This window comes from Lethenteron reissneri, chromosome 27 (assembly GCF_015708825.2).
Source record: "Lethenteron reissneri isolate LAM-NWPU_2019-01 chromosome 27, ASM1570882v1, whole genome shotgun sequence".
Taxonomy (NCBI): domain Eukaryota; kingdom Metazoa; phylum Chordata; class Hyperoartia; order Petromyzontiformes; family Petromyzontidae; genus Lethenteron; species Lethenteron reissneri.
This window is the reverse complement of record NC_083805.1, coordinates 2,606,724-2,624,163: the sequence shown is the minus strand read 5'-3', so window position 1 is coordinate 2,624,163 and position 17,440 is coordinate 2,606,724. Positions and strand designations below refer to the sequence as shown.

The window sequence follows — 17,440 nt, the reverse complement described above, 5'->3', positions numbered from 1 at the left end:
AATAACGTCACGGAGCAGCTCCAGAGCCACAGGTTTGCGAAATGACTCGCAGAGTTATGGCGCACGTCCCGTACTCCGTCATTTCGTTTTTTATAGTCAGTCCCCATTTTATGTCGGACACTCGTTCGGTGACGGACGCCCCACGAGTCGGCTGAGCAATCAAATCTTCTGGTCGTAGGCATTTTTGACGACGAAAGTGCCCCTGTTGACGAGCAACAGCAAGACCAGCCCTGCAATGACAGCCAATGTCACCCCGGCCACTACGGCCATCGAAATGGCCGCAATCTGCGCAGGGGAGAGGGGCGAGTTCCTGTCCGACAAAGTGGATGGCGGCGACGACGATGGTGATGATGATGGCGATGACTCGACGGACGTTAACGTGGAGGAGGGTGGAGGAAGGGTGGTGACGAACGTTGTGGATGATGAGGGACTTGAGATGGAGGTGGGTGATGAGGGACCTGAGGTGGAGATTGGAGAAGGAGAATTGAAGCTGGAGGATGTGGGACCTGAGGAGGAGATTGGAGAGGCAGAAATGAAGCTGGAGGATGTGGGACCTGAGGTGGAGATTGGAGAAGGAGAATTGAAGCTGGAGGTGGAGGATGAAGGACCTGAGGTGGAGATTGGAGAGGCAGAAATGAAGCTGGAGGTGGAGGATGAGGGACCTGAGGAGGAGATTGGAGAGGCAGAAATGAAGCTGGAGGATGTGGGACCTGAGGTGGAGATTGGAGAAGGAGAATTGAAGCTGGAGGTGGAGGATGAAGGACCTGAGGTGGAGATTGGAGAGGCAGAAATGAAGCTGGAGGTGGAGGGACCTACGGTGGAGATTGTAGAGGCAGAAATTAAGCTGGAGGTGGAGGATGAGGGACCCGAGGAGGAGATTGGAGAGGCAGAAATTAAGCTGGAGGATGTGGGACCTGAGGTGGAGATTGGAGAGGCAGAAATGAAGCTGGAGGTGGAGGATGAGGGACCTGAGGTGGAGATTGGAGAGGCAGAAATGAAGCTGGAGGATGAGGGACCTGAGGTGGAGATTGGAGAGGCAGAAATGAAGCTGGAGGTGGAGGATGAGGGACCTGAGGTGGAGATTGGAGAGGCAGAAATGAAGCTGGAGGATGAGGGACCTGAGGTGGAGATTGGAGAGGCAGAAATGAAGCTGGAGGTGGAGGATGAGGGACCTGAGGTGGAGATTGGAGAGGCAGAAATGAAGCTGGAGGATGAGGGACCTGAGGTGGAGATTGGAGAGGCAGAAATGAAGCTGGAGGTGGAGGATGAGGGACCTGAGGTGGAGATTGGAGAGGGAGAAATGAAGCTGGAGGTGGAGGGACCTACGGTGGAGATTGTAGAGGCAGAAATTAAGCTGGAGGTGGAGGATGAGGGACCCGAGGAGGAGATTGGAGAGGCAGAAATTAAGCTGGAGGATGTGGGACCTGAGGTGGAGATTGGAGAGGCAGAAATGAAGCTGGAGGTGGAGGATGAGGGACCCGAGGAGGAGATTGGAGAGGCAGAAATGAAGCTGGAGGATGTGGGACCTGAGGTGGAGATTGGAGAGGCAGAATTGAAGCTGGAGGTGGAGGATGAGGGACCTGAATGGAGATTAAAGAGGCAGAAATGAAGCTGGAGGATGTGGGACCTGAGGTGGAGATTGGAGAGGCAGAATTGAAGCTGGAGGTGGAGGATGAGGGACCTGAGGTGTGGGTGGAAATGTAAAAGATGCCACTCAGCATTTCGATGGATGGTGTCACGACTGTGGGATATGATGCTGATGACGACGATGAAGACAGCATCCCAAGGTATGAGGTCTGTAGCAGAGATGATGATGGTAATGATGATGATGATGGAGAGGAGTAAACGGTCACTTGGACGGACGACGTGGATGTGAATGCCAGGACACTGTTTAAACTATTGCTGTTGTAAATATCCGTAGTGGACACCGTTGGAGAAGTTATTGAGGACAGCTGTGGTGTAGCAGTGCCCAGCGTGGCAATACCCATGGAGCTGGTGATAGCCGTGGAGCTCGTAATGGTCACAGCCGTTGGGTCAACGGTGCTCGATGCCATCAGAGAAGTAATGGTGGACGTCGAGGTCGTGCTGACTGTGGAGACGGGAGAGAGCAGAAGAGCACTTGCCGACCCCGCTACTGACGTGAATACAGCTGAGATGATCGACTGAGATGGCGTTGGCACCATCGGCGCTGTGGACAAAGACGCCGAAGTCGCTGGACTTTGGGATGAGGTCAAAGCCAGCGGTGGTGTTGAGGATACCATTGTTGGCGGAATAGACGAGGTAGAGGAGATGATGAGCGATGGGTCGGTCGATGATGAAGCCTGCAGGCTTGAAGAACCCAACGGTAATGCCGGGCTGCTCGATGCTTGACTCGTGGAGACCCTCGACTGAAGGGCACTGGGGAGAGGGGATGTGGCGAGATTGGGAGAAGTAGCAAGCGTCGGTGTCGGCATCAAGAGCGTTGAGGTGATGCCCACGGAGCTGGCCGCTTGAGCCAGAGCCACAGATGACGCGGACACTGGAGATGAGGTGATGGAGCTGGCAGCACTCGTCGACGTTAATATGGACGGGAGACTTGACGTGGCGGCGGAAGACAATGGCGATGATGGCGTTGTTGACAACGATGGCGACGACGGACCTGGAGATGAAGATGGTAACGATGAAGATGTCGCCGCTGGCGTAGTAGGAGGAGTTGTTGGGGCGACCGTGGGGGCGAAGTAACTGGCCGGCTGGTCTTTCATCTTGGTTCCACGGATTGAGAGCGGCAACATGCAGATGACGTCCTGCGGCACCGTGACGTTGGTGTTGTTAAGCCAATTCCACAGGTAGCTGTTGGAGGAGTCACACGTCCACTGATTGCTGTGCAGCGACACGAACGTGAGGGCTGGCAGAGACTCGAAGAATCCCTCTTTCACGCTGGACAGCTGGTTGTTGTTGAGGTACAAGCGGCTCAGAGATTTTAACTTTCCCGAGGCCCATGGGTCGACGCTCAAGATCACGTTCCTGGTCAGGTCCAGCGATGTGAGGCTTGGCGGCAGCCCCACGGGGAAGCCGCCGAAGAGGTTCGTGCTCATGTTGAGCGACAGGAGGGTGCTCCAGTTGGCGAACACGTTGCTGACGTTCACCAGGAGGTTGTTCTGCAGCAGCACCTCGCTCGCATTGGGCACGACGCCGCTCGGCGCCTGTCTCATGCCGAGGCCGGCGCAGTTCACTGTCGCGCCCAGGCAGTCGCACTGCTTCCACAAACTTGTGCTGACACATTTAGTAGCTGCGCCGGAGTCTGGCAGCAGCAGCAGCAAGATGCACCAAGGGAGAAGCAGGGATCGAGCCATGGGTCCTTTCGTTCCCTCCTGAAGCAGAGATTTGATCATCGCACCGGTGGCAAGTGAGAGGAAGTGCGAGTGATTCGGCAGAGTAAAACTTGACAGCAAATGTTCTCGTAGTCAATAACAACGATGATCCATCCACGCAGTATTACCTTATTATGACGAGCCATGCTTTAGAACGACCCCCCCCCCCCTGTCTTTTTTTTAAGACCAACGTACCCAGTCAACAAGGAACATTGGTCCAACATTAGCCCAACGATTCCAACCGCATGTCAACGTTTGCCCAACGTTGACATGTTTACTGGGGTATCAGCGGGAGCGCATATTACCGTGTGGATTTCGACCTCCATACGGCGATCACGCTACGGTGACGACCCCCGCAGAAAACGTTACAAGCTGACAAATAGACAATCATCGTTCGATGTTTCTCAGTGTACTATGCAGTACACTGTGCTGTGTGGTGATAAGCGTGCAAGTGTCGTGTACCTGTGTGTATGTAAAGTGTTCCGTTGCCGTGTAACTGGGAGTCCCACGCAAATATAAATGTGCACGTACGAACGAGTGACACGAATGGGGAGGTTTTCATTCATTCACACAATCGCTGAAGATTACTATTGTAGCGGTGATAAATGACTTTAATTACAGGCTTAGGTGATATTAGGTAGAGTATAGCCAAGGGTTTCAATGTTATTTTCTTCGCGTTCTTACTTTTTTATATTTAAGCCACTTGAATTATTTTTGAATCAAAAGATGTATTTAAACTGGAGGAATCCAATGAGCGAAAAAGCTTTTTTTTAATATAGATGTCCACTATTGCCTCTGCACGATGTGCAGTGTCTACCTTGCACCCTGTGACGTGTGCTTTCACCCACCCGATGGTCCCACTCACAAATCTACTTAGCCCAGCCACTCGCCGGCTCACTGTTGTACCACTCACCCACTCATTGGTCTCACCCACTAACCCAGAGAATCACCCTCTCACTGATACCACTTCACCCACTTGCTGAAGCCAGCTACCCACCCTGTCACCGGTACCTCATTAGTCCCACTAACCCGCTCACTTACCCAGACATTCATCCTCTCACTGCAGTACCACTCACCCAATCATTAGTCCCACTTACGAAACAGCTCACTAACCCAGCCACTCATCCACGCACGCACTGGTCCCATGCACTCACTCACCACTCTCGAGATGTCAGGACGCGTCCCTTGCTGGCTCCGAGGGCTCCCTTGCGTAGCTCACGTGGCAGCAGTAGTTTGTGGCTGAGCAGAGTGAAGTTTCACCCCTTTTTCAACGCTTGCTCAATCTTGCTCGTGCGACAATCCCATTGAAAACTCGGACAATGACATGACAAGAGGGCTGGGCGCGGCCGATGTGCGGCGCTGACCCCAGCCCTCCCCGCATACCTTCACGGACTCTGTGCTCCACGCACATTCAACCTTACAGAGCACCACCCAAGCCAGCCATCGACGAGAAATGGCAACAACAACAACATCAGAAGTAACCAACACACTCTAAACCGGATAACATTATTTTTTTTGTAGCCCACTCATGTGTGCAACAAACCCACTAATGTCTCACATCCTCTCAAATACCCCAGTGCGCATGACAACGTGGGCCCAACGTTCGGAGATGGTTTGAAGCTGTTGGACCACCAGTTCCCTGTTTACGATTATGGGACCTCTTGACCAGTGACACTATTTTGTTATCCGTTCGAAAATAAGTAACTTATGTCTAATAGACTACTTATATCCAAGGTGGTCCAAACGTTAGGACAGATAGGGTTATTTATGTTCACACTGGCATTAATACCTTTTAATTGTTTTTAAGTTAATATTGTGTTTATTATCATTATTTATATATAATTTATTCCTTGTGGGGTCACCTCAAATCCGTCATTCACAAAACTCGACATGCGAACGTTTCGTCAACGTTGGCATGTGGTTGGAACCGTTGGATCAACATTGACCCAACGTTCCATGTTTATTGGGTATCATCCAACGACGCGTTCCGAAATGGCTGTTAATCACGATTACGTTGTATTTACATAAAGGTTAACATTGACCTTCGGGTTCTGCGAGCCAACGAACAAAAAACCAACACTTTCAACAAACATTTTATTTCCTTTGCAGCCAATATATTTACATGATTCGGAACCGCATCTCTCTGCATGGAATGTGTCAAATCACACTGCGCAATGTTAAATGGGCGATGCACACGGCAGTTGGCCAGATGGCGCCTGCCGCTATCTGTCCACCCAGGCTTCCATGGGGAACACTCGGCCTCGGGGTCCCCTCCCTGCTGCAGCTGCAGCGGGTCGCACGAAGCAAGGCCACAGCACCAGCCTCCAGCAGAGCACGGCCAGCGCGCCCACCAGCAGCACAACCAGCACCATGATGGCTATTGTCCTCTTCTGCCGAGCCGAATGGCCGCCTTGGAGGGGGAGGCCTCCCCCGGGCGTCCCCGTGGCCCTCCAAGCCGGCGTGGCCTCGGCCACCGCCGCTTGCGTTCCACCTGCCGGGGCCGAGCTGGGCTCCCCGTGGGCGAGCGCGTGCGGCGTCCGCGTGGGCCCCAGGGGGCCCTCGGCAGTTCCCCACGTAAACGAAAGCGGTTGCGAGACGACGCCGCTGCTGCTGCTGCAGCTTGCTCCGCAATCGGAGCTCCACGGCTGCTGCTGCTGCTGCTGCAACAGCGAGGGCCTTGGGGCCCCAGCGGTCGTGGAGCGGGACCCGTCATCCCGCTCATCCTCCTCCCCGTCGCTGAGGTTGCTCTTGAGAGAAAAGCACCGGGCACCCTTCTTGGTGCCGTCGCACGCACGTCCCATCTCCGGGATGGAAGGCACGGGCTGGACGTGGTGACGCGGGTCGGCCACGTCCGTGGAGGGAGGCCCCCTCGCCGTCATGGTCGACCCGTGCCAGGTGGAGGTCACCTCCTGCGGGGAGGGCGGGGAGGGTGACCATTGCATGGATTGCTGGGCGGCAGGGCTTGGCGAACAGAGCCCCATGGATGGCATCAGGCTATTCTGCGGAAACTCTCGCCCCGACCGCGACTGGTGCAACTGCGGCGCGGCTGTCTCTGCAGAGGCTCGGTTTTGCGGCAAGTAACCGTGCACGGGAATACCTTCGATGCTTTGGAAAATCGTTGTAGACAACGGTGGAGTATTCACGACGAGCCCGGTCGAGTCTCGTACTGCGTCCACGTGGAAGCGCTCGGAGATTTTGGTGGGAGAGAGCGCAGGGGTGTGCGTGGAGAGTGTACTCGTGACATGATCGTCGGGCGGCCTGTCTACTGGACAGATGTCGCCCAGGGACAGTGTGAGGAGTGCCCTCAGCCTTAACCTTTGAGGGCTGTCGCACACAACCCGATTCTTCTTTCTCGTGTCCCACAGCCACTGGTAGAGGTAGACGATGGCACAATCGCACACCCAGGGGTTGCCCTCGAGCGAGATTCGGGACAGGCTGGTCAGATGGTCAAAAGTCCTCTCGGGGAGTCGCTGGACAGCATTGTCACTCAGGATAAGAGACGCGAGGTTGAGTAAGCCCCAGAAGACAGCACCAGTCAGCTGGACAATATTGTTCCTTGACAGATCGATCTTGACGAGCGACGGCGGGAGATTGGCAGGGACGCTTCTCAGCTGGTTCCCGCGGAGGTTCAAGTCCTGCAGCCCCCGCAGGTCCGAGAACGCCCGGTCGTCCACCAACGTAATCTGGTTCCCCTCTAAGTCCAGAGTCCTCAGCGACTTGAGTCCGGCGAAGGTGTCCCTGCCGAGCGAAGTCAGATTGTTGCCTTTCACGTCGACGCTGGTCAGGGATGGCGGAAGGGCCCGCGGGAAGGCCGTCAGCCCGTTGCTGCCCACATGGAGGCTCCGCAGCCACGCGAAGCACCTGAGGTCGAGGTTGTGGCTGGCGATGGCGTTGCGGTCCAGGGAGAGACGCACGGTGTGCGCGGGCAGAGCCGACGGCACGGACGTGAGGTTGGCACTGTCGCAGAAGACCTCGGAGGTCCTCCTGAAGCAGGAGCAGTGCGGCGGGCACCCACGCACCGCCGGGGCAATCGCGGCCAGCAGCAGCGGCGCCAGCGTCAGGAGGGGCTCCATGGCACGGTGGGCACGGTGGGCACGGCGGTGGCGGTGGCAGCGGTGCGGGGGCTACAGTGGCATCACCCGGTGCTGCGGAGGAGCAGGGCAGCATGCGTAGCAACGAGTTAATCCATACAACCAGTCACTCTGTACAACAAGTTAATCCATACAACCAGTCACTCCGTACGACGAGTCACCCTGCAACGCGCTTAATTTACTTTGGCTCTCCCAATTAATATACAAACGTACATGCGGATAAATTTTCACGTAGAGATTATCTTGTGGGGCTGTGCCCATTGGATTGTAGGGAAATTGTAAAGCATGTTTACGCTTTGAGCTCGTGGTGCGCTCTGCTGCCTTTATAACTGCTCGTGTCACGGAGTGTCTGCAACAATGAGACATCGATGGCCTGATGCCATATTTGATTTAAGTACACTTCTAAACCTCCGTCGTGGGCTTAGATTTTTCAAAAACATTAAAACATTGTTGCCCCACAAAAAATGTTTGGGGGGGGGTCTTTAGATTTTAATACTTTAAAATCTGATGGGTTTTTTTTATCATTATCATAAATACAGACTTTCGTGCGTCTAGGTAACAAAGCAAATGTCCCCCCTATTTTGGGGGGCGGCTAAATTTTTTTTAATGTTGTATGTTCCATTTGAAAAACATAGAACCGGCTAGAACTTTTGACGATAGAGCAGAGACAGCTTTTGCGAGTGTCATTCCCTTGTAGGCCTAGACATTGCTCCAGGCACTCTCTCGTTACCTGCCTACACACAAAGGCCCTCATTAATAAGGAAGCCGCTGGTCCAGGACACGATTGAAAAAAAGTATTGAGATTCAAGGAAGTTTTCCTAAATAAATATATTACATGATGATGAAAGAGGCGTCTCGCGTAAAATGTAATAAAAAAAACTGTGTGATTCTTTTTCTGTTGGTGGAGACAGAAATCAAAGATATGAATTGTTTAATCCGGCTGCTTTTGTTATGAAAGAGATCAGCTGGTCAAAAGCATTATCAGCTGCTTTCATTGTTATTGACCTCAGGTAATCGTAACATAATAAAGCCATGAAACATTTCAACAAATCCAGCAACAATTCACCTTGCGTACGTATAAATACGTGCGTGTACAACATGTCAGCGATGTGTGTAGCGCGATCACCATTTCCCAAAACGCTGTCGGTCAAAGGCCACACAGAACGTGCATTTTCGGTGATTAAGAGGGGAACGTCAAATCTTTCTCGGCGATCCCATTACGAGAGAAGGTTACGCGATCTCCGTCAGCGAGGAACGCTCGGCGAGAAACACCGTGGGATCAATTGACGCATAGAGACCAACCGGATGAATTGAACCGATTGAGTGTTTCACATTGTTTGACCTGCAGCGCGTCACGTTCCGACGTGACAGCTCCGCTGTTGATCTCATCGGCGGGCGCGGGGCACAATGGGCGAGAGGGGTGTTGGCTCAAATTGAGACCCCCCCCCACCTTGTCTGCAATTTGCCAAATTAGCAGCGGACAGGTATGCGGTGGTGGTTTTTTTTTCTTTGTAAACCTCAGCTGGCCCATGAGTCAAGAGCTGAGGATTTTGTAAATCGGAGTGTCCTCACTGTGGTAAACATTGCTTTTTTTTTAAAGAGTTTTTTTTAAATGGCACGCAAAAAAGAAATGAACATTTATATTTGAATTGGCTCACCTTTTTTTAATGTTTGCGACTTGCAGCAGAACGCGTTGCACGAGGGGACCACCTCGTCTAAATTAGCCGTGACTTTATTTTCCACTCTTGACATCACTACTTTAACCACCTCTTCGCAAACAGGCGCGACATCTCGAACGGTCAACACCTCACGCACCCCCCTCCTCGAGAGTCGAACTCATACGAGCTGACTGCGCAGCCAAGACCGGGTCCCTTTCCCACGAATTTCCCTGCCTACCTCACACCTCGGTTGCCCGTGCGTGCGCGAAGCCAAAGCGAGGACGACCACTCTCCCCTCACCTCCAGGCAGTGGTGGCCATCTGAGTGCAACTCCTCTGCGTGGGAAGCGAGTAGCACCGAGCACAGCATCGAACGGGCAGCGAGGAGCCGAGCGTCGTCCCCCAAGGTGCCCAGACCCTCCGCGCATGCGGGCGGGAGACGTGTTTACTGCGCCGGCGCCGTTCCTTGTTGTATGACATCCCGATCCCAGATTCCCAGTCGTGTAACGAGCGACACATTATAGCCAGCCTCCTGCATTAGTGATAAGGTGGAAGGCTATCGCTAGATTGTGTGGCTGCGGTCGCCTTTAAAAAATTCATGGGTTTCATGGGTTTCGCTCTCCCGTGGGCACTAGATAGGACCGCGCGACGCAGAGGAAATCTACATTGGGTGTCGTAATTCCAGTGTCTCAATGTGACACGTCCTAGACGTCGGCTGCGTCGATTATCTTCACTTTTCTTTACAAGGTCTCACTGATGATTTATTGCGTGCGGTTCTGGCTATTTGTGCCTTGCGATCTGTAGAGGCATGTCAGTGAAATTTTAAGATGTGGGATTTACAGATAATTGTCACCCTTTATAACTGTAGTATTTAGTCAAAGGTACAATTTTTTCCGTGTTCTAAATAAAATATATATTTTGTGGGGCACTGGTAGAGGAGGCACGTGACCAGTAGCCACAACCATTCTGAGACGAATACCGTGTTCTTTTCGTCTGTCCATCAAAGTAAAATGTCTTTGCAAAGTACAGGGGGGGCTTCCTCGAGCAGTGGACAGAACAAGAGATGTCGTCTGCATGGTCTGCCTCTTGTCACATCTCTGATTTTGTGGAGTAGTGCCATGTGGCCAGGCTGGATCTTGATCTGCCGACTTGGGTGCGAAGTCTGTTTAGAGTTTTTTCCATGTGGTCCAAGCCTGCGGATTGCCCCTGTGGAGAGGCATTCACTATCCTCGATGCCCATGCTGTTGTCAGCACCAAGGTGTCCAAGTCGCTCACGCCGCATCTCCTCGCACGTGGTCTCAGGTGTGTTAAGTGCCTGTGTTGCTGTGAGGGAGCTCCTTCATCAGTTGAGGTGTATTGACTGCAGATCTGGACTGGGTGCGGTATCCTTAAATATAGAATTATTTCTTGGGCGACTAGCCCAGACTTGGATAAAATTCAGCCCTGGTCTCGTAATAGGCTCTCACTTGGACATAATATATATTTACCGATAAAAGGTACAATGAAAATGATGCAACGTGCTAATTATGTAAAAATACTACGGCCACATCAAACCCCGTGTTGAGAAAGTCATTTATTGTTTTGCACAATTCCAAAGCATAAACGGACTTTTGCAAAATAAACAAACATGCAGAGTCAAATAAAATTGGCAACATAAGTCAAAGTTTGGGGTGCTTTTTTTTTCAAACACAGAAAAGGAAACCTATCTCGTAGCAGATGTGTCATTATTACTTTATTTTTTTTGTTGCTCGACAATAGTTACAGATTTCCAGAAAACTGAACTCTAAAGTCACGTTGACAACGATGCGGGTTTACACCCCTTTTGCGTCTAATTTACGTACGGCCCCGTGCGTTCCGTGCATACCCACGCGGTCTCCGCTACGCGCTCCTCGACAGTAGTGTGGGCACGGGTACAGTCTTATTTCTTGTTGGTTACGATGTAAGGAGGGGGTTAGTCCGGGTCTGGATGCCAACGCTGTTACCGCTTCACCTCTCCCAGGTCTTCTATGCTGTCATCGTCCACCTGCAGATAGAGACAAAGCGCGACCGTTCGATTAAGCAAAATGTTTCTCAGGTCCCTGTACTCGCAACGTACCACGGTCCCCGCCTATTATTTATGCTTACAAAGCTTCCCCGTTGAAACATTACTTAAAGGTCGTAACACGCCTCGCAAGTAACGAATTGAAGACTTACCAAAAAATGGCAACCGTCCTTTTCTCTCTCTTTTGTAAAAAGACAAATATAAAAAGGCACTCATTACTATCATCATCCGCAGCAGCCATGTTCTATCCACTTGCTGGATGAAGGCCTCCCCACACTCACTGCCTTCTTAGCTGCATTAAACGAGTACTAGGAGGGAATAACTCCCACCTGCCAACAACACACTTTCTGATACCAGCACAACCAGTCACTCCTGGTCACCTTTTTTTATGCCCAGTTGACACACGCATTCTTACACGCGTCATTATTGGACAACCACGAACGTGCCTGGCAATCTTGATTTGAAGTTTTCGTGACTGCAGGAATCCATACTCTTTGGTTCTTTCGTTAAAATCACGTAGGTAGAAAATAAAATAAATCACGAATTTCAGGTGCAACAAAAGTGTCCGTCATCACCGGACGCTTGTGTTGTGCCAGAAACGTCGTGATTTATTTTATTTTATACTTACGTGACTTTACCGAAAGAACCAAAGAGTATGTGCCTGACAATGTTGTAGCCCCCCCACCCCGCCAAAAGGCGTTCCCACAGTCCTGCCTGGCTTTCGGCAAGGGAACGGTTTCCCCTCTTCCCTACCGCTGCGTTACGAGACGCACCTCGGACCACTTTTCTTGAATGACGTCCATGATGCTGTCGGTGACGTCGCCCTGGATGGTGATCTCATCCTCGGCCGTCACGGACGCGCCGCACGAGAAGCGTTGCGCAAACAGCTTCTGCGCCTCCTTAAGCTCGATGTCTGTCACCAAGTGAGGAAACCGTACCACGCCCAGAAGCTTCATACGATACTAGAAATCACGCAGCTCAGGCAATGCCTTTTGGCGTCCTCTGGTCTAGTACTGTTTGAGACGAGGCTCAAAAGAAAGATGTCTCTGGTGTGGAACAATCAGTTTCAAGGACAATGCATATATTATAATCAGTGTGTTTTTTGTTTGCATTCCGACCACAAGTATTGTGGTTAATGCAGACATGATGCCTTGTAAAAAGGTTTCAGTTTTGTTTCCAGAAAAAAGGGGAAAAACGTATTCTTATATTTTGGTACTGGCAAAGGAGGTCCTATAATGCCTGCTAAGTTAACGGTTGGCCACACAATATTATTCATTAAACCGTGACTTTGAAAAGGAATCGGCTAAACACCCCAATGCTGAACACTTCTGAAAAAAAAACTTTGACACTCAGTCACGCTTTTCTGAATGACACTATATTTATTCTTGTGAGTTAGAATATTTACAAGGCAATTTATAACGTGCACAATATTTCACGGACACAAATGACGCGTGACTGAGGTGCAAAACCAAGCTCACTGTCACTCGAAGGCCAAGCGAAGAGGTGGGGCTTTTAAGAGACACCTAAAAGCAGAACATTGCTGCGAATGTTGCAGCAAAAGTGCAGCGGGAATACATAAAAGTCATAAAAACAATTTCAAGAGGCTGCTGTAGTGACACAGAGGCACGTGGGCACTCACCGAACGTTGCAAGGCCGCACACTCTTGTGACGTACTTCTTTTTGGCGCGCGGGATTTTTGCAATTGTTATTTTCTGTGGGACGGTCTTCTTTTTCTGCTTAATCTGCCCTTTGCCACCTGTTGAAACCCAAATGGTCATTTTGCAGCATATTTTGGGGAAGAGTATTCAGTGTCAACGTTACATTTTGAAGTCCGCATTTCGTACGATCAATACAAACCTCGTTTTTGCCTCTTTTTCTCATCCTCCTCGATGACACCCTCCTGTGTCTCTCCTCCGCCCACTTCCCCACCTTCGCCTCCTCCTCCTCCTCCCCGACTTCCACCTTCATATGTCATTGGAGTGGACCCTACCGATCGCCACAACACCCGTGTGCAGAAAGACACCGTTACCTCCGTATCATAGGCGACGTGGCAGCATCTCTTCCAACAGTTTTTCATTTCATTTGGCAAGTGGCATCGGTCAACTCATCCAGGTGGACTTAAAGATTGTAGTGAAAGCGATTACTACAGGTGGTACGCTGCTTTTGACGGATGTGTAAAAAATGGAATGGATACTTATTCGGAGCACACGGGTATTGTACGACGCTCAAAAATAACGACATCAAAATCAGCTTGTGTGCAGGTTGCTGGGTGGATTATAAAATGATTGTGAGAAATGGCGGCGGCTTGTGGAGGGCATTCATCTAGCAGTGGATTGATCGTGACTGATGATGAATAGAGATCAGAAACACGTAAGGTGCAATCATGTTGTAAATGTGACGAGCGTGCAGCATGTTTTGTTTGAAAGTGACACTCATGGGATATGTTGGTGGTGCCACTGGATATTAAAGCTCCGTGTGAAACTCACCCAGGTTGAGCTTTGCAAACTCATCTGGAAAATTTCTCTCCCACCACTGCTTACATTTGGCATATTGTGGCATGTATTCGCAGTACTGCAAATCGAAACGGGACAACACAATTATGCTATGGCATTACTTTTCACAGTATTTTACAAAAAATCCAACCAATTATAAAGTGCGTTCAACACGTTTACAGTGACATTTACAACAACATGAAAAGCGAACAAATGCTTACCTCGATTGGTAAGGAACATTCTGCGAAGAGAACAAATTCAAAATGTGATTAGAGCAAGAGAAAAGGTGATCACATCACACCCAAACATCAATTGTTACTATTAGCACTTTACTTTTATGAATAAAAACACAAGAGTGTACTTAAAATTGCAGCCTGCGCACCTCCGAGTAGCACGGTTGGCTACGTACAATGCGAAATGAGTTCAACATACGTACGTGTGAGTTTAAGCCATGTGGGTTTCCAAAAAGTCAGTTCCTATAAACTGCACGCTCCACAGTTCTAGTCTCACAGTTCAACAATCTCTCCCGCCCAGATGTAAAGCGATTATTTTCATTACGCTTGTTTACCCAGAAAAAAGACCTCACCGAGTCTCAAGACTCAGGAGGGTCATGCAAAGTTTACGCAGTCGAGGTGACGATTGCTGTTCTTCCCAGTTAAGTCATTTTAGAGTCGTTAAAATTTGGCAAATTTCGACGCCGGCACACAATGGCCTACTCGTTTTTTAAATGACATCAGGGGATCTTTAACATTCACTCTGAAGCTGAGGATGGCTATTTCACGGTCAATATACCAGCAGCATTAGCCAGGGCGGCCTGTCAGAATCGAAACGTGACTCTGTGCAACAAAGCGGTGAACCCACTACTGCCAGCCAATGGCACCACCCCTAATAAATTAAACTGCCGCCTTTTGCAAATTCAATGCTGAATGAAGGCTTCCCTCATGCCATGACCACGTTTTACGACGCTGGTCAACCGGTACGAGTTGTCGGTTCAGATTCCACTCGCCTCTGACCTAAGCCGTGGTTGGGAATCCAAGTCAGGTCACTGGGCTCATAGCGCAGTACACAAACCACTGCGCCACCGCTCTGCCCCAGAAAATCCAAAACGTGGAAATAAACGTGGAGAAGCACAAGACTACAGTTGGGAGAATAGAAACTAAAACACAAATGGCCGATGTTTACATTTTTTATCACACTACGCTACTGCACCGTAGCCCTGAGTCGACGTACCTCCGCAGTAGAGGACCTTCATGGGGTAGGAGACATTGGCCTTGGCGGGTTCTGTGGAACCGGACATCTTCGGCTATGAATGCGAGACGCACGCTTGGTCTCGACTCTCTGCTCCTGCCCCAGCGTTGGGGCGAGGCGCGGTGGTCTGGGGTCGGCGCGATGTGTGAGCCGAGCTCAAAGTGGGCGCCCCCTGGTGAGTAAAAGTGACATTTAAAATCCGAAGGCAATGGAACGGCGAGTTCCGGCGGTCGAGACTTTGACGGAGCAGCAGCCAAAAGGATGGATCAATGGCATCGTATCGCGCGAAAGTGGTTAAGATGGACATGGACTGGATGAATCGCGATGCCGTGAGAGATGGTGACGGCTTGGGTAGACATTTATCCAGCAGTCAACAAAACAATGCGTGGTGTATCGATGGAAATCGATTCACACGCTCGAGATACAAGCACGTAATCTTAATAGCACGATTAAAACAAATTGCGATTGAACAATGGTGGTACTGTTTGGAATGAGCCACACTGAGCTTTAGAGGATTAAACATAATACTATACTACACGTACAACCTAGACAGTAGTAGCGCAGACCGTCAAAATCAGACAGTACAGCCGAGACTGCTAAGACTTATAGGAACATGAATCGATTCTTAAATCCCCACAATGTAGACAGCAGAGTGGAGGGTGATTTGTTACAAGGACAGGATTGGGGGGGGGGGGGGGGGAATTCCACTTTCTTATGACCGAGGCCAGTACATCTGAAAGACAATATATAGTACTGTACAACGCCACTTAACGTTAACCGGGTGAGACAACGTTTTTTTAATGTAGAGTCTTTCAACCGAGACATGAGCAAACAGTTGTTCCACACCGGTGGCGCATAATGCACGGACGCATTCGTATGATGACGATGACGTCGCCGTCGTTAATGCCAACCTTGCAGCAGACGGCAAAGCTTTAATACAGAATGTCATTTTACTTTATTACAGCACAGCGATGATGGATGATAACGGCCAGCCGCGATAGATACTGCGTTATACCCCCCGTGCAAAGTTATTCCATAGAGAGACAAAAATAAAACAAATGCCACGCCATTCAGGCGCCCATTCTCACCTGCGTTAAATACAAACAAATCTTATCACTGTCGTGGATACGAGAAACAACAAAAAACCTTAAGGATAACTAATACTGTATACGAACGCTGCGATTTAAATGAATACCACTGCAGATGCAATTCTAAATTAAAACTGCACAGAGGTCGTGGATTACGTGTCGGCCTTGCAATGCGAACCAAACCACACCCGTAAAGAGACTCCCCCACAGACCCACGAGCTTCTTGACAACAAAAATACCAATTAATTGAATCGCTCGCTGACGTGAGCGATTTAATTCACTGCAATCAACCCACTACGTAACTTCTCGCGACGACGGTGGTGGCAAAAACACAAAAAACATCACGGGAAGGAAAAAAAAACTCAACACGCTCCGTCAATAAGTGTACATGAACATAAATAAAGACCGGACGTTTCGGGCAATGGTCCTTGTACATGACGCACGCTTGTGTATGAGAGAGAGAGCGAGTGTGGTAGGAGTCCGTGTGGTCGGAACGAGATCCCCGCGCCCACGTGAGGAGGCGGCTCTCGTCTGGGGCCCGCTCCGAGCCTCCCCACCCATTCAATCTTGCGGCGACGTCCCCGTTAAATGACGACCCGCTTCACAACCACCGTGCAAATGTTTATTTCGTACTGTAGTTCATCTCTCTTAAGTCGTTCGTGGTGGTAAACGAAACGCCGCCGAGTTTGAGGCCTCCTCGTCCTCGTCCACCACCACCACGCGTTGCTCTCACCTTTACCAAATCGCCGTCGATTCCAAGTAGCTGAAAGCCTCCCCTTGAAGTGGACCCCGGGCTCAAGATGTTTATTGACCGCCTCCGATCGTTTGTGCCCCGCTGTGAACCTCGCGATTATTCTCCGCTCGCCGCTTCGAGCGCACAAAATTCAAGCAAAAGTCGGCACGGCGCTCCGTCCGCACGCGTCACGCTGACCTATGACCCCCCCCCCCGTCGCCCTCGCCGCGAGGACCCCGCCCACGGCGTTGTGGTGGCCGCGGCGCGCGTGGTGCCTGTACGGAAAGGGTGGCTCCACGAAACTTTTATTTTTTTTAAACATTTTATTGTTTCTAAAGAGGAACGCGCAAACACAACCCGATGATGATGATGATAATATTAGTAGTAAGAGTCGGAATTCTCAACCCGACGCTGGCCCCTAACTCTGAATTCTCAACCCGACACTCGCCCCAGACTCTGAATTCTCAACCCGACGCGAGCCCCGGACTCTGCATTCCCAAACCTGCCACTCGCCCCGGACTCTGAATTTCCAGACCGACGCTCGCCCCGGACTCTGCATTCTCAACCCGACGCTCGCCCCGGACTCTGCATTCCCAGCTCGAAGCTCGCCCCGGACTCTGAATTTCCAGACCGACGCTCGCCCCGGACTCTGCATTCTCAACCCGACGCTCGCCCCGGACTCTGCATTCTCAACCCGACGCTCGCCCCGGACTCTGCATTCCCAGCCCGACCCATGCCCA

At 50.8% G+C, this 17,440-nt stretch overlaps 2 protein-coding genes across 2 annotated transcripts; both read right to left on the bottom strand.

Annotated features, from left to right (window-relative positions):
- Positions 1 to 1,366: 1,366 nt before the first annotated feature.
- Positions 1,367 to 7,426, bottom strand: LOC133348250 (uncharacterized). The gene is made up of 3 exons (XM_061560964.1): positions 5,611 to 7,426; positions 4,509 to 4,564; positions 1,367 to 3,350 (listed from the first exon to the last, which is right to left on the bottom strand). Exons 1-3 carry the CDS (start codon positions 7,421 to 7,423, stop codon positions 1,404 to 1,406), a joined length of 3,816 nt encoding a protein of 1,271 aa, XP_061416948.1. The 5' UTR covers positions 7,424 to 7,426; the 3' UTR covers positions 1,367 to 1,403.
- Positions 7,427 to 10,653: 3,227 nt separating this feature from the next.
- Positions 10,654 to 16,904, bottom strand: DENR (density regulated re-initiation and release factor). The gene is made up of 8 exons (XM_061561093.1): positions 16,701 to 16,904; positions 14,862 to 15,051; positions 13,853 to 13,872; positions 13,626 to 13,710; positions 12,997 to 13,125; positions 12,779 to 12,895; positions 11,913 to 12,052; positions 10,654 to 11,121 (listed from the first exon to the last, which is right to left on the bottom strand). The coding sequence occupies exons 2-8, from the start codon at positions 14,926 to 14,928 to the stop codon at positions 11,077 to 11,079; spliced, it is 603 nt and encodes a 200-aa protein (XP_061417077.1). The 5' UTR covers positions 14,929 to 15,051; positions 16,701 to 16,904; the 3' UTR covers positions 10,654 to 11,076.
- Between the last annotated feature and the right edge of the window lie 536 nt (positions 16,905 to 17,440).